Raw genomic sequence first — 17,669 nt, 5'->3', positions numbered from 1 at the left:
CTGGAAAATATATTACATTGGAAATATAAAAAATTTGCAAAATAAGCTCAGCTTTAATATTTAATACTCATGATCTAAGGCCTTATCCTTTCCAGTGTGCAAGCTCTCTGTTTATTAGTTACTTATAGAAGTCAATCGTGAGACTAATGAGATTTCTCCAATGTCTATGATTTCTTGATACCTGGGTCTCAGAATGAACACCTGTTGTACCCAAAGTTACCAGAAAGGGCAAAGCAAAAACATATGTGAACTCAGAGATTCTGTTCTGCACTGGACAGCCAGCAGTATACCACATCTTCAGAAAATAAAATCAAGTTTTGTTTTGTTCTAGAATTTATAATGTATATCTTACCTTCATCTGTACTGCACTGTAATTTAGTAACAAGAAATAGGAAATGTATTTAGAATTCATATCTATAATTTATTTCAATAACACCATCATATGATGGAGTGATTATTTAAAATCCCATAACTGGTATACATATCTTGCCATAAAGAAGCTTTTAGCTTCATGTGGTCCCATTTATTAAATGTAGGTCTTAGTGCCTGTGCCACAGGTGTCCTATTCAGAAAGTGTTTTTCCTGTACCAGTCAGTTCAAGCCTATTACACACTTTGTCTTCTGTCTTACTCAGGGTCTCTGGTCTCATTTTGAGATCCTTGATCCACTTGGAGTTGAGTTTTATTCAGGGTTAGAAATACAGTTCTCTGTGCATTCTTCTTGAAGCCATAAAGTTTGGTGAGCACCATGTATTGAAGCTGGTTTTTTCCAGCGTGTCTTTCTAGTTTCTTTATCAAAAATAGTGTCCATAGGTGTGTGGACTTACGTTTGGTGTTCAGTTTGATTTCATTGATCAACACATATACTGTGATGCTAAAACCAAGATGTTTTTATTACTCTAGACCTGTAAAAGTCATGAAATCTGGGGTGGTGGTTTCTCCAACTCTTTTTGTATTGGGGTTTGTTTTACCTCTCTCCAGGGTTTTTTCTTTGTTCATTTGTTTTTATTTCTATGTGGAGCTGAAAGGCTTTTTCATGCTGGTGTGGTTATTTTTTTTTTCAATTTCTCTGACTAATTATGTTGTAGTTTTGATGAGAATTACATTAAATCTATAGATTGCTTTTAGAATGTTTCAGTCATTTCTGTCAGCTGTTGTCCTAACCAGTAAACTAATAGGTGTTTATTTAGGAAGAAGGGAATAAGAACTCACTGCCATCCAAAGCCTATATAAAGTTACTTTTGTATTTCCCATTGTGTAGGAGATTAATAAATTTATCCTTTTTCTTTTAGTGTGGGCTGAAAAATGTCCTCACTCAGAGGTAAATGACTTTTAAAATTTATATTAAATGATTAATATTTATTGAATTCCAAAACATTAATTAAGTATCTCATTTGAAAATCCATTCAGCTGAGGGATTATTCACGTCCAATCTCCAAACCTGAGTCTCTACCACACCAATCTCAACCAGGTAAATTTCGTATGTCATATTCTTCTGATCAGTTTATTTTAATACATTTCAAATGCACACAGACTTCCTGACGCCCATTATATCTTGATGATGGTGATGATAGGGTTTGACATAAGCAATGCCATCTTACTAGTGGCAGACATGCTTCTAAAACATTCACAAGGACAATATGAATTATTAGTAAATGTAAGCACAGCTTCAATGTTTAATACCCAGGTTCACTCACCTTAACCTTTCCAGTGTGTAAATTCCCTGTTTATTAGTGACTTCTGTAAGTCAATCATGAGACTAATGTGACTTCCCTAAAGTTTGAACATCATTTCTGGACACCTAGGTCTCAAAACGCACACCTATAGTAAAGCTCCCTGAAAGGTCAGGGCAGAGACATGTTGAGCTCAGAGATTCTGTTCTGGGCTGGACAAACAGCAATATACCACCTCTTCAGAAAAGAAAATCAATTTTTGTGTTGTTTATAACTCATAGTGCACTGCCTTCCTCCATCTGCAGAGCATTGTAATTGATTTACAAGGAATAGGAATGGCATTTTCAAACCATATCTATAATCTATTTCAATAAATTAGGGTACACTCACATATGGCAGTTCAGTCACTGAAAATCTCATTACTTATATGCACATCTTGTTTGCTTTTACACCTTTTCATTTCTCTGTACTCTATTGTCTGAAACTCATCTCTCTGTGTTTATATCAGTAAAGAAACCATGTCTGCCATGGCTTACTTACTTTCAAAACTTAAAAGTCAAAACCTATCAGAATCACACAAAGTAATTAAAAGAAAACAGGAAACAAAAGCAAATGAGATCTTCCGATCTTAGAATAACCTTTAATATAGTTTCTACATGTCAAGGAGAAAAACGGATACAACCGTAACAAAGTGGGTTCAAGTTGAAGTCCAAAAGAAGAGTTTAAGCATTATCTTAAGCTAGGGTAGCTACAGCAATACCCATTTTTCTTGGGAAAAAAAGGATGTACAGTACAAAATGACTCCATGTGATAAAGTGAGTCATAAAAGAGCAATTTGTCGGGCGGTGGTGCCTTTAATCCCAGCACTTGGGAGACAGAGGCAGGCAGATCTCTGTGAGTTCGACACCAGCCTGGTCTACAGAGCGAGTTCCAGGAAAGGCTCCAAAGCTACACAGAGAAACCCTGTCTCAAAAAACCAAAAAAAAAAAGGAGCAGTTTCAGTGCAGAGCAAAAGCATGTTATCCTGTTCACAGAAAAATGTGTGGTAAACCAAGTACCATTTGGGGGAAGTGAACAGTGAGTTACTTAAGTTACTCTTGCAAGGCAAGGATAGTTTACAGGATGAAAATGTTATTTTCCACAGTTCCTTCATATGTGGATGTAAGCATATAGGTCATTTATGAGTTTCCTGACAAATCATATGAAGCATGTATATGACTCAAAACTGGCCAATATGTAGTACCTGTCCAAGTGTTGATTTGTCTACAATTACAAGTTTTCTTGAGGATGTAAATATACACCTATACCATGTGGTTAATTGAAATAACATATAAAAAATAAAACCCTAACTTTACATTATTTCTATTTTTATAGAGTATTATTTTGCCTAATTGTTGTTCATATTTTTTATGTAAAAGATATAATATTTTCAGAAGAACTAGAAGAAGAAATAACAGAATTTAAAGTGGAAAATGAGAGAAGTTTTGATAAGAGTGCAGAAAATCAAGAATTTGTACGTAAAATTTAAATTTAAATTTCTCATTTCCTATTGTTTGCTTCAATGACTTTGCCATAGACTCACATGCTACATTTTAAACCACGTTATTCAGTCAAAAAATTAATAATCGAGTAATACAATGAAAACATTTAATCTATTCTTAATTACAAAGTATTCTTAGAATGCCATGACATTGCTAAATATTTCCTTTGATGTATAGTAAGTAAGTTTCTGATAATTGTAATTGCTCTATTTTTAATGTATTTACACACCAGCGTAAAGACAAGACTCAATGTGAATATCATGGATTGGTTTTTGAAGTAACAATGCATTCTTTATATTCTACATACCCTCTCTCATGTGTACAATGTGTAAAGATTTTTAACCATTCTTCCATGCTGCCTTGTCAATCACTTTATGGTGTCCTTTGCTGCACAGAAGATTTTTAGTTTCTTGGGATCCCATTTATTACTTTGGTAATTACTTGTTTATAGTGTCTGTACCAGTGACCTGCTCAGAAAGTATTTAGCTATACCAAAGAATTAATCATTAATCTGTAACATTTGGGCCTTGTGTTGAGATACCTGGATCATTGGAAGCTGAGTTTTATGCAGGGTGAGAGATAAGGCTCTAACTTCATTCATCCACCTATAGTCCAATCTGTCCAATGTGACTGGCACCATTTGTTTTCTACAATGTGAATCGTTGGCCTCTTTTACAAAAATTAAGAGACTGCAGGACTGTGGGCTTATATGTGGGTCATTAGTTTTCTACCACCAATCAATGTTTGTTTGGGGACCACTGCCATACTCTATTTATTACTTCAATTGGTTATCGTAACTTGAAATCTGGAATGGTGATGCTTCCATAAGTTTTTGTTTTTGTTCTTTTTAGTTTGCTTTGTTTTTGTTTCATGGTTCAAAATTGTTTCAGCTATTCTTGGTCTTTTGGGTTTCCGTTTGGGATTTAAAATTTCTTTTTCATTTTCTATGAACATTGAACTGGAAATTTTATGTGGACCATGTGGTGTTCATATATCGCTTTTATTAGGATGACCAGTTTCACAATATTAACCCTACAATAATGATCACAGAAGGTCTTTGCAAGTTATCGAAATATCTTCAGTTTCTTATTTTCACTTTCTTACTGCTTTCATTGTTGAAGTTTCACTTTTTGGTGACATTTATCCTAATTCATTACACTTTGAGATTATTTGGAATAGCATGATTTTCTTGATTTTATTCTCAGTATGTGCAGTATTTTTAGGTAGGCTACTGATTTGGAGGCTCAGATTAAAACCTGTTACTTTGCTAAATGTATTTATCAGCCATTGGAGTTTTCTGGGCAAAATATGTTATTTATAGAATCATATTATTACAAATGAAAATATTTTCACCTCTTGGTTTCTTTCATGTATCTTGTCTTGTCTTACTCTTCTAGTTAAGACTTCTAGTACTATATTGAACAGAAGGAGGAAGCGTGGTCATCCTTGTCAGGTTCCTGATTTTAGAAGGAATGATTTGAGTGTTAACAATATGTTAGTTGTGTGTTTGCTTTTTATCGGCTTTATTATGCAGAAATATGTCCTTTTCATTCTTAGACTGTCTGAGATTTTTATCATAAAGTGACAATCAATATTGTCAAAGACCCTTTCTGTATCTAATGACATAATCATGTGCTATTTGTCCTTGAGTCTGTTTCTGTAATGGATGGTGTGAAAGTGCTATCCTCTAAATTGAATTCATTAGATAAGTTCTTCCTATTTTATTGGTTTGTGCCCTCAGTTCAGTTATTTCCTGCAGTCTACTCCTCTTGGTGTGCTTGTTGCAGAGCTTTCAGGTGTTCTCTTAAGTCTCTAAAATGAGATCTCTCAAAATTCATTATGAAGGCAGTTGGTGCTATGAACTTTCCTTTTAACAACCCGTGCAATGTGTTCCATACATGTGAATATGTTGTGCATTAACTTTTATTGAATTTGAGGAAGTCTTTAATTTCTTTCTTATCTCTGCCTTGACCCAGTGGTAATTCACTGGAGAGTTGTTCTGTTTCCATGAATTTTTAGACTTTCTCTTGTTTCTGTTGTTGTTGAAATTCAACTTTAATCCATGTGGTTTGATAGGATGCAGGGAGTGTGTTTCAATTTATTTGTATCTGACAAAACTTGCTTTGTGACTGAATATGTTGTCAATTTGGAGAGTGTTCCATGAGGTGCTGAGAAATGTCTTCATTTGTGTTTGGATGAAATGGTCTCAGGAGATCTGTTGGGTCCATGTGAGTCATAATGTCTTTTAGCTCCAGTATTTGATTGGAATGGACTCAAAGACTCAGTGGTAAATCCATAAATGTATGGATATTGAATTTCAACCAAGAAGCCAAAATAATACAATGGAAAAAAGAAAGCATCTTCAACAAATGGTGCTGCTATAACTGAATGTTGACATGTAGAAGAATGCAAATAGATTCCTATGTATCATCCTGCACAAAACTCAAGTCCAGGTGGATCAAAGACCTCAACATAAATCTAGTTACACTGAACCTGATAAAAGAGAAATTGGGAAATAATCTTGAATCCATTGGCACATGAGACAACTTTTTGAATAGAATACCAGTAGAGCAGACACAAAGGTCAATAATTAACAAATGGAGCCTCAAGAAACTGAAAATCTTTTCTAAGGCAAAGGGCACCATCAATGGTAAAAAAATGACAGCCTACAGAATGAGATAAGATCTTCACCAACCTCACTTCTAAAAAAGAAAATAGTTCCAAAATATATAAACAAACACTCAGGAAATTACACATCAATAAACCAAATAACTCAATTAAAAACAGGACACAGATCTAATCAGAGAATTCTCTGTAGAAGAATCTCAAATGGCCAAGAAACAGTTACAATAGAGTCCATCTTACACCTATCAAGATGGCTAAGACCTAAAGCCAAAGTGACAGCTCGTGATGGAAAGGATGTGGAGCAATAGGAACACTTCTCTCTTGGTGGTGGAAGTGGAAACTTGTACAACCACTTTGGACATCACTATGGAGATTTCTCAAAAAATTGAGAATCCATCTACCTCCAGACGCAGCTATAACAATCTTGGGTATATTCCAAGGCACACTTAATCATACCACAAGGACTCTTACACAACTGTGATCAGAGTTATTTTTTCATAACAGACCAGACCTCAATACAAGCTAAATGTCCAACAACACAAGAAAAGATATAGAAAATGTGGTACATTTAAATAATGGAGTATTACTCATCTGTTAAAAAACTGACATCATTAAACTGGCATGTCATGTTGATATGCAATGCTTTGTTGATACTCATGGAAAATTTGCCCTTTCTTAAACAAAAGAGAGGAGGAGTTGATGGGGGGTGGGAACAGAAAGTGAATGGAGGTGAGGGACTGAAAGGCAGGTGAAGAGAGAGCAGAAACTGTGGTTAGGATGTAAAACAAACAAACAAACAAACAAATAAATAAAAGAATCGAAAACAAACAAAAACCAAAATCAAACCAAAAAAAGAAAAAGGAAAGAAATTTGCAGGCAAATGTGTGGAACTGGAAAAAATCATCTTGAGTGAGGTACCCAGAACCAGAATACAAACTTGATTGTGCCCTAGCTCGATTGTCATCAGACAGGCTTCACCCAACACCTGAAGGAAACAGATACAGAGACCTGCAACCAAAATTTAGGCCTAGCCTGGGGGAATCCTGCTGAATAATGGGAGGAAGGATTATAGGAGTCAGAGGGGTCAAGGACATCACATGAAAACCCACAGAATCCACTAACCTGGCCTCATAGGAGCTCATTGAGACTGAAATGACATCCAGAGTGCCTTCATGGACTGACCTAGGCCCTCTGCATATAAGTGGCAGTTGGGTAGATCTTCCTTCTTGTAGTACTCTTAAAAGTGAAAGCAGAACTTTTCTCTAATTGTTTTGCTGGCTTTAGGGATCTATTCTTCATACTTGGGTCCCTTGCCCAGCCTTAAAGCAAGCATTTGTGCTTAGTCTTACTGGAACTTGTGATGCCATGTTTTGTTGATATTCATGGGAAGCCTGCCTTTTTATGAATAGAAACTGAGTAGTGCATGGGGGACAGTGTAGGGAGAGACACAGGAAGTAGAGGTGGGGTGGAAAGCTGTGGTTGGGATGTGAAATAAATAAATAAATTTAAAATAAAACCAAAAAGTTGTAATTCACATGTAGTGAATATTTAATATATGCTGTGATATTAAGCCCTGGATATTACAGATCAGGAGAGCAACCAACAGAATTTACAAGAGCCTTTGAATAGAGATTGAAAAATACTCAATAAAATAACTTTCAAAGCTAAAATAGACACACACCAAAATGATGATCTGCTGTGGGATGTTCTGCATGGCAAATGTGTTGCTCTGATTGGTTGCTAAATAAAACACTGATTGGCCAGTAGTCAGGCAGGAGGAAGTATAGGCAGGACAAGGAGGAGAATAAAGCTGGGAAGTGGAAGGCTGAGTCAGAGACACTGCCAGCCGCCACGATGACAAACAGCATGTGAAGATGCCAGTAAGCCATGAGCCACGTGGCAAGGTATAGATTTATAGAAATGGATTAATTTAAGCTGTAAGAACAGTTAGCAAGAAGCCTGGTATGGCCATACAGTTTGTAAGCAATATAAGTCTCTGTGTTTACTTGGTTGGGTCTGAGCGGCAGTGGGACTGGCAGGTGAGACAGATTTGTCCTGACTGTGGGCCAGGCAGGAAAACTCTAGCTACAAATGGCGCCCAACAAGTTGGCAAGAGTTTCCACCTAAAACCTGAGAAAAGATTCTAAAACGGAGCTAAAAATAGCTTCCTAATAGTCTCTCTTAAATGAGCAGCACCTGCCCGTTTGAGCTACTTGTGGGTTCCTGACATGCGCACTCGACCTGCAGTATGGCAGGAATGAGGCCTCTGCAAGTGGCACACTAAGCTGCATGGTGGATTTAGCCTTTGCTAGTACAAAACAAAAAAAGAGGTTTCTGGGCTACACGCTGCTTGGATGAAAGTATAGAACCACGATAGCTCTCAGAGCTGGCGGTAAATGTACCACCGCCATGTTGGGAAACTGAGGTGGGCAGAGCCAGCAGCCATTTAGCACCGTTTCAGTCTTACAAATGCTGCAGTTTAAAGCAATAGATTCACAATAAGACAGATTCAGATGTAATAGTTTACAATGTGTGTAAAATATACTTAGGCTTGAAAGAGACAAAAAAGGTGATATATACAGTTATAGAAACAAATACATAGTTTTAAAAAATAAAGTCTTTAAAGAGACAATAAAATTAATATAAAAAATAAGCCACGTAAAGATGTATATTACACAGAGAATCTGGATTGTGTTGTCTTTGGGATTTTTAACTGCAGAAAAACATTTGATTGTAAAAGATGTTGAGTTAAACCAGTATGTATATTTTAAAGATACCTTGACTTCAAAATTTGGATGTAAGGATGTGTTGCTTTGGAAAGGAGGCTCTGCTTTTGTTCCCACAGAAAGCCAGAGGCTATGGATTTGTTTCAGATTAAGATATATCAGGTTTGACCAGCCAAGACCCCCTGAAAGGTCTCCGATGACACCATGGCCCAAATGATCCAACATCCAGAATGGTTTGAAGGCAACTGGCTCAGACGATACACCCTCATGGGCTATTCCATAATCTTAAAATTTTCTTTGTGTCCCCATAAGATACAGTGCCCCCTCCAGCAGGAAGTAGTAAGAGAAGCTACACCCAAATTCCCAAAATATATGTAATTTTATTTTGTTAAGGTTAAAACCTCCCTTTTTGAAAAAAAAAAGAAAGAAAAGGGGAAGTGCTATGGGATGTTCTGTATGGCAAATGTGTTGCTCTGATTGGTTGGTAAGGCTGAGTCAGAGACACTGCCAGCCGCCACGATGACAAACAGCATGTGAAGATGCCGGTAAGCCATGAGCCATGTGGCAAGGTATAGATTTATAGAAATGGATTAATTTAAGCTGTAAGACAGTTAGCAAGAAGCCTGGTATGGCCATACAGTTTGTAAGCAACATAAGTCTCTGTGTTTACTTGGTTGGGTCTTAGCATCTGTATGACTGGCAGGTGAGAGAGATTTGTCCTGACTGTGGGCCAGGCAGAAAAACTCTAGGTACAATGATCCACCATGAACAAGTTGTTTTTATCTCAGAGATGCAGAGATGGTTTGAAATACACAAGTCAACAGATTTAACAAAGCACAGAAACAGACTTAGACAAAAAGTCACCTAAACTTCTCAATACATGTAGATAAGGCCCTTGCCAAAATCCAATATACCATCATGATAACAGTCCAGAGAGTGTAAGACAAGAAGGACAATACCTCAACACAATAACAATTATATAAGGAGAAACTCAGAGCCAACATCATCCTCAATGGAAGAAAACATGAGTGCATTGAGGTGATAAGAGACAGGTTTGTCTATCATCTTGAATCCTTTTCAATGTTGTGCTCAATCTATTAGCTGGAGCAATAAATCAGGAGAACAAAATTAAAGGGAGAGAAATAGGAGAATAGAAATCAATACTGTTTGCATTAGTTATGGTTTCTATTGCTGGGAAGAGATACCATGACCATGGCTACTCCTATTAGGGAAACATTTCATTGGGATGGATTCCTGTTTCACAGGTTTTGTCCACCATCATCATGGTGGGACATGGCAGCATGCAGGCAGACATGGTCCTGGATAAGGAGCTGAGAGTTCTCATCCTGATCAGCAAGCAGTAAAAGAGCCTGTGTCTACTCTGGGTGTAACTTGAGCACAGGAGACCTCAAATGGCCCCCACAGAGACAAACTTCCCCCAACAAGGTCACACCACCTCCAACAAGGCCAAACCTTCTGATAGTGACACTTCCTATAAGCTTATGGGGCCCATTTGCATTCAAAGTACCACACTGTCCAAAGAAATTTTCCTGATAATAGGGTAGGCAATTCTTTATTTTATAAATATCTCCAAATTCATTTGGGAATATAAATAGCATTAACAGTTCTTATATAAAAGTAGTTGCTTTTGTTTTGTTAATATTGTGCATCAGGTCAAATCCTCTGAATGTGTTTCCTTTTTTCTTTGTACCTCTTACATATTGAAGTGCCATGAAAAATGAAGGATAGATTTAAACTTTACTGTGCGCAATAGATTTGCTATTAAAATGTCTTTGTCTTCAATATACACTACATAGAATTTCAAGTACACGTGTCATAAAATTAGGAATTCAAGTATGTTCTTAGAAATCAAATAAGACCTTTCTAACATATGTTACCAATACGCCTTTTGATAGAGTGTGTCTGATTCTAATGGACCACAGGAATCTTCTACAACAGGTCCCAACTCATCCAAAATGGACAATGATGCAGAAAAAAATGTAATAATGCATCAGGAGAGAAGTAAGTACTACATTTTAAAATATATTTGTTCTATAGAATGATTGTGTATAGAACAGAACACTATCTGTAATAGACAGACAACTACACATATAGGAAGCAAAAGGATTAGTAGAATGGTAATAACACACACATTATCAAATCTGAGCAACAGATAAGATTTTGTTTGTCAAAGACAGAGTCCTTGCTCCCACCTCTCAGGTGTCCATATTTCATTTGCTTTATCTTCAGAAATATATGAGATCAATCTGAATATATAAGTGAAGGGAACTCCCATTCAGTGGGGGCTGCTTCCTAAACCTCTGTTCAGAGAAAAACCACACCCAGACACATGTTTTGGAGAGAGATCCTTTATTAAGCAGGGAAGAAAATTTAAATATTTCCACTGCAGTTTATAATTAATTCAAACTATTGCTTGGGAAAACGAAAATAAATATTTTATCATCCCTAATGTGCCTTCATTATAGCAATGGACAGCTTTTCCCCTAAATGTTCATTGTACTTTGCTTAGTGAAATATGTGCGCTTCTTAACAGCATCTGTCATGGAAGACCAAGAGCATGCCTCAGAAGAGCAGAAGCAGCACAGTGCTAGAAAAACTAAGCGGCCATTTGTAAGTATATACTTCAGTTTACATTGCACATTTATGCTGTTTCCACAGTAATGTTCCATAGGCCAAATAAGGTTAAATTTAGTATGTCTTCTAGAATTAATACATAGAACGTAAATTTTTTTTTAAGTATTCTTATTATTTATTCTTTGAAAACTACATTCACCACTGACTCCTTCCATCTTGTGCTGGTGGAACTCCTCCTCCTCCTCCTCCTCCTCCTCCTCCTCCTCCTCCTTCTTCTTCCTCTTCTTTGCTTAATGTCTCCTAAAATTAACTTTTGTTTTTGTTTTCTGAGACAGTGTTTCTCTGTGTAGCTTTGCACCTATCCTGGAACTTGCTCTGTAAACCAGGCTGGCCTCGAACTCACAGAGATCCGCCTGTCTCTGCCTCCTGAGTGCTGGGATTAAAGGTGTGTGCCACCACTGCCTGGCTCTTAAAATTACTATTAATAGCCCACTGAGTCCAAGTAGGGCTGACCATCTGTGAATGTGTGTGAAGACACTTTCTGGGACATGAGCAATCTGTCCTAAGCCACAGCCCACAGATAAATTAATCTCCTCCTTTCACAACCAGCCATGGCCAATTGCTCCTCATCTAGTGCTGGGGCTTTGAGAGATGTTTCCTCACTCATGCTGGCATCTTGACTGGCTTGAGCTTGTGCAAGTCTAGTATAAGACACAACTGTTCTGAGTTGATCTGTGCATCCGTTATGCCATGTCCCCAAAAGAACATTTCAGTGTACTTCAAACTCTTACATTGTTTTCAGACCATTCTTCCTCATTGTTTCTTGAGCTTTCAGTAGTGGAAAGTCAATGCAAATGACCCATCTGCAGATGAACCTTCACACTGGCTTATCCTTATCATGTTAACTAGTTAATATTAACATTAACCATTACCCTCTGAAAAAAAATATCATATGACCAACAATGAGAGCAGAACAAACCTATGAGTATAAATGTAAATAATAATAGCACTAGTTAATTCTCCTGAACTAGCTTATGACTATTCCAGACATAAGCTTTTGACAAGGTTTACAGCATCAGACATTTAATCCATTGCTTGGTGCAGGTCTCCCATCCATTCCTAACAAGGTTGGTTATTTACATAACTACCACACAACCATTGTGGACAGCTTGCCTGGCTGGTCACTGTTGTCATAGGAAAGGTCCAAGACTGGATAGACTCTTGATGTATTTCATGACCAGTGGCTGGAATTACAACTTTTATTATGATGAAAGGCAGAAATTCCTTGTCTGCTAGGGATTGAATTCTAAATGCCCTGCAACCAGACTGTGTGGTATCTTCAACAAAGAGTCTTACCATTTAGTTATGACAAACAACCAGAATGTGTAGAAATAGATTGTTATTTGAGATGACATGGAGGCCTACTTGACAGACAACTCAAAGGGAGGTATGCTGTCCCTTGTTTTGGAGTTTCAATATAAATTTCATGTCTTATGAGATAAGTCAACACATTCCAGGTACCTCAGAACTAACTCTTTTTAGTATGTCTTTTAAACTATTTGACCAAGTAGTTGCTTCCACAAGCCTTCATACAGCCTTAGTTTATGTTCAGTTACACCTTAGTCCCTGCTCTGACTTACTCTTCTACCTTCATTGCCACTTAAACCTTAGCCCAGAGTACTTATCGCTCCAGTGTTATTTCTTGTCACCTGTGTTCTACCTCCCCTTAAATTATATTTTACTTAATTTGCAAGATCTTGGTTCCTATAAGGCTTTATTCATAGACCTTCATTTTTATTTGGCACTCATCATTCTGTCCTTTATCCTCCAATCCTTCCGTGATTGAAACTGTCAACATCCAGTATTCTCCTTCTCTGACTTAATTTTACATATATTTTACTACCTCCCTTTCAATGGGTCCATCTATAATAGACCACGTCTAATTTCTAGGTTTCCTCGTGTAATCCTATTTGAACATACAAAAGTCTAATATCTACACATGAGGGCAGCATATCACATTTGCTTTTTTAATCCTAGCTGTCCTCATTGAGTAAAACTTCTTCTAGTTCTATTAATTTACTTGCAATTTTTACTATTTTATTTTTCTTTATTGAGTAATATTCCATTGTGTGTATATACCACATTTTCCCTATCCATTCATCTGCTGATGGCTATCAAGGTTGATTCTATATCCTAGGGCAGGTGAGTGGGATTCTTTCATTGATTTTTTTTATTCAGTTTGTTATCACTGATTTTGGTGTTAAATTTGTGAAATGCTAATTTGTTGTAGTGTTTATCAGCTGAAAGACTTTTTGTGGAGCCTCAACCCTTTTACAGCTGATAAAATCCTACCATCCTTAAGTAGGGGCATTCTGAGTTCTCTCACACTTTGTATGCTTTAATATTCTTCTTACCTTATTGGGTCTGTCTAGAACTTCAGCTCTTTATTAAAAAGAATAGAGACAGTGAACAATGATTGCCTTTTTTTCTCATCATTATGGTTAGATTAATATTTTTTCTCCATTTTAGAATATGTAGATGGTAGGCTTGTTGTTTATTGCTTGTATAATTGTGACATATTCTCTACCCATACCTAGCCTCTCCTGACTTTTATCATTAAGGTCCAAATGTTCAATTGTGTTAGTGGTCGTTCATGCATATATTGGGATGATCATGTGAATTTCTTTATTCCATTTATTTGATTTGTTGTATTGATTGATTTACATACATTTTTCTTACCCTGCATTCTTGGATGAAACCAAAAGGGCCATCATGGATAATCTTTTTGTTATGGTCTTAAATTCTCTTTGCCAATATCATTTTTAATTTTATATATATGGTTATTTGCCTACATGTATTCTTGTGCATGATATGTGTGCTTGGTATACTCAGAGGCCAGAAAAGAGCATCCAATTCCCTGGAACTGGAGTTACAGACAGCTGTGAGATATGGTGTGGATGCTGGGCATTGAAAGTGGGTCCTCTGGAAGAATAGGCATTGCTTGTCAATGCTGGGGCATTTCTCAAACCCCAGCTTGTCAATCTCACATTTAGAAGTTTTGTATCTGTTCTCATCATGAAAATCAGTCTGTGGTTTTAATTCTTTTCGTATGAATCTTTCTCTAGTTTGGGTATCAAGGTATTACTGGCATCATAAAAATTTTGGAGAAATCCTTTGTTTTACTATTTCATGAAATGATCTGAGTAGCAATGATATTCATTTTTCTTTGGTATTCAGTAAAATTCTTCAAATACTCCATCTGGTCCTGGTCAGTTTTTAGTTGAAAAGTATTTTGTTCCTTCTTCAATCTCAATAGTGTATATATATATATATATATATATATATATATATATATATATATATATATATATATATAATCATTCCTCCTGACTTAATTTCATTACATACAATGAATCTAGAAATACATCCATTTCTTTTAGATTTTAGAATTACATTCAAAGGAGATTTTTAAATATGTCTGTGATTTGAAGGATATCCTTCTTCTGGGAGTCAGCCTCTGTTTAAGCCTAGAGCAGGGTTCATGTGTCAATACAGGTGGTGCCTGGCAGGTGAAACATAGCCACCTGTGGGAATGGTCCTGAGCAGAATACATAGGTTGAATCAAAGCAGTGAGAGCCTCTCAACTGGTCATGGAGTTTGCCTAGTTCATCAGTGGGCCTAACATCTAGAAGGCAGGGTCCCTCACTTGGTGTAGGAAGTCATACTGCCTGGGATTCTGGAGGAAAATCCCTGGACCTTATGTTGTTGTAGGAGATCATGCAAGTCAGGCCCCAGGACAAAGTTCATGGGTATCTTATGTGGTCCTAAAGGGAAGTCAGAATCTTTCATCTGGTTCTGGAGTTTCTGGAACATCAGAGGTAGCCTAAGCCTAGAACTCAGAGTCCCTCCCTTTCTGAAGGAGTCCTAGTACTTAATTCTCATACTATTGTAACTTATTCTAAAATTGTGAATGTACGTAAAATATGCAATCAGCCATAGTTGCCATTTTTAGTTGAATGGATGGTTCAAATCTTTGGTGACATTGTTTTAATTTTCAGTTTAAAAACTCCTTATTTTACATAATCTCTTTCAGATTGATGCTATAAGAGCATGCTTTTGTGCATGTTTCACCAAAAAACGGAGCTCTTCTTCCCACTACAAGAAATAGAAGAGAAAACATAAAAAAGTGATGGTAAGAGTTATATTTTTTAAATGTATTAGAAAGAATGTTTATCTAAAATATATACTCAGTTTTCCAGCTCAGGAGTATAAGTATTTCAGTGCAGCATGGGGGATAAAAAGAGTTAACTGTCAATGGAATGATTATCTCATGAGTCAACAACTGGCTAAATCAAGATTGTCATCAATCGCATATATATATATATATATATATATATATATATATATATATACATATATATACATATATATACAGTTATTTAGATAGATTATATAGATATAGATAGTAAGATAGATAGATAGATAGATAGATAGATAGATAGATAGATAGATAGATAGATAGAATGTGTGTGTGTATGTTTTGGTCACATTTCAAAAGTTCAGGAATATTAGGAAATAAAGCTGAAGAGAGAAAGCTGGGAGCTAAAGAATATGAACAGTTTCAAATACTGGACATAGAGGAGGAAAATGGGGCAGTGTGTCTGGTGGTCAGGGAGAGAATAAATTCTTTAGAAAAGGAATAGTATGGTGTTGAAAATGTAAAAAGAACATAAATCGATTTCTAACACAAAGGTTTCATTGATAAAAAGAAAAGGTATTCCTAACCATCTTCCATGTTTTCCTCACTGTTGTTACATACTAGAGTTAGGACCCAATTTAGAGTTTAAGGCTCGGTTGAGTTTTACGATTAGGCTTCCTGTTATATAGTTAGAGTAGATTTAAGGTTAGAGTTAGGTGTTAGCATTAAGGTTCACAAATGTCATAGAGCATATCGATCTGTCGTGAAAGTGAAGTAGTCAATGGAATGTTCATGATGGATGAAAGGTGAACTTTACAAAAACGTCTCTGTTGGCACACATGTTCTAGAAATTCATTTTATGAATGCTCTAACTAGCTCTTTTCACCATATAGTTTATAAAGCAGAAGAGAACACTGTGCATTTAAAATGAATTATTCTCATCCTAGAACTTGGACAAGCCTCGACAATTGCCTGACAACTTCTCCGACCATCCACAATAAGACAACTCAGGAGAAAATCTGTCTCTTCTCCAATAATTGCTTCAAAAAAAAGCATATTTTTATTTTATGTTTTAGAATAATATTACATAATCTTACATAATCTTCAGTGTTATTTTCACCTATTTATTTTGTTTTATTATGTTATAGTATATTACACTATTATATTATCTTCAGTTTTTATTTCCATATGTTTATCTTGTTTTATTAGATTATGTTATATTATGTTAATATGCTATGCTATCTTCAGTGTTTATTTTATATTTACCTTCCTTCCCTTGATGTAAATAGTTTATGTATATGTGTATATATGTATATATGTATATATGTTTATATGTATATATGTTTATGTGCTTTGTAATATATTTTTAGAAGATATCATTTTTGAATGTACAAAGTTATTGAATAATTAATAATTAATAATAATTAAATAATAATTTAATTACCCATTCAAAGTTGTTCGAGTCCATTTGATTGCTATATTTCCCTTTAGCTCTTCTAGTTACTAATGCAGCTATACAGTATTTGATGATGGTCATTGATGGTTCATCCATACCTTCTTTATGTAAATGAGCACTGTTTTAGTTTTTTTTCGTTTATCTATTGTTTATTCTTTTACCCATGAATGGATTTCTTCTTGGTATCTTGCAATTATAATGAGCAATGCAGAAGTGTGTTTTCTCAGAAGTACATGAGTATCTGAGGCCTGAAATGAAATTCTTTGGGGAATAAATATAGATGTGAAGTAAATATAAATATGTATAAAAAATCATATGGTAATTCCCCATTTAGGTTTGTGAGGAGGCGCCATACTGTATCCCCCAGCTCCTACATCACTCTCCATACCTATCAGCAATGCACAAAGGTTACAATTTCTCACACCCTTTCTGACACTTCTTCCTTTTATGTATAGTAGCTATCCTAATTGCTTTTGCAATGTCTTTTTTACTGCCATTCCAGTGATTCTGGGTAAAATAAAACCTACTGAAGCCTTTTCTGTTGACTGTTGAGTGTCCCATACAAGGCAATCAGCAAATATTGGTCCCTCTCTTGTTACTTTGTTTTTTGCTTTTTTTTCATTAAATTTTTTGTTTATTTTACATACCAACCACAGTTCCCACAAACACCCCTTCCTCTCTCATTCTATTCCCTCTCCAACCTCATTTCTATTCCCCAACCCACTCCTCAGAAAGGATGAAGCCTCCCATGGGAGTCAACAAAGCATGATATGCCAAGTTGAGACAGGGCCAAGCTCCTTCCCTGTCCATCAAGACTGAAGCACTGCTTTAGTTAAACTGCTGCATTGGAACACTT

General features: G+C 36.1%; 1 protein-coding gene across 3 annotated transcripts in view; it reads left to right on the top strand.

Annotated features, from left to right (window-relative positions):
* The window catches only part of LOC131901616 (POTE ankyrin domain family member B-like), a 50,020-nt gene extending 33,575 nt beyond the window's left edge, over nt 1-16,445 (top strand). For 2 of the 3 annotated variants that reach the window (XM_059252719.1, XM_059252718.1), the window contains exons 16-22: nt 1,292-1,320; nt 1,410-1,470; nt 3,091-3,185; nt 10,481-10,586; nt 11,119-11,195; nt 15,253-15,351; nt 16,305-16,445. In XM_059252719.1, coding sequence (XP_059108702.1) covers nt 1,292-1,320; nt 1,410-1,470; nt 3,091-3,185; nt 10,481-10,586; nt 11,119-11,195; nt 15,253-15,327 — 443 coding nt within the window. In that variant the 3' untranslated portion in view covers nt 15,328-15,351; nt 16,305-16,445. Of the gene's footprint in view, nt 1-1,291; nt 1,321-1,409; nt 1,471-3,090; nt 3,186-8,711; nt 9,053-10,480; nt 10,587-11,118; nt 11,196-15,252; nt 15,352-16,304 lie in introns of those variants that run through there. The other variant, XM_059252720.1, reaches the window with a different exon arrangement.
* Nucleotides 16,446-17,669: the final 1,224 nt, after the last annotated feature.

The sequence above is a fragment of the Peromyscus eremicus genome, unplaced genomic scaffold, assembly GCF_949786415.1.
Source record: "Peromyscus eremicus unplaced genomic scaffold, PerEre_H2_v1 PerEre#2#unplaced_124, whole genome shotgun sequence".
Taxonomy (NCBI): Eukaryota; Metazoa; Chordata; class Mammalia; order Rodentia; family Cricetidae; genus Peromyscus; species Peromyscus eremicus.
Note: the sequence above shows the minus strand (reverse complement) of the source record. Positions and strands in the feature narration are given on the sequence as shown.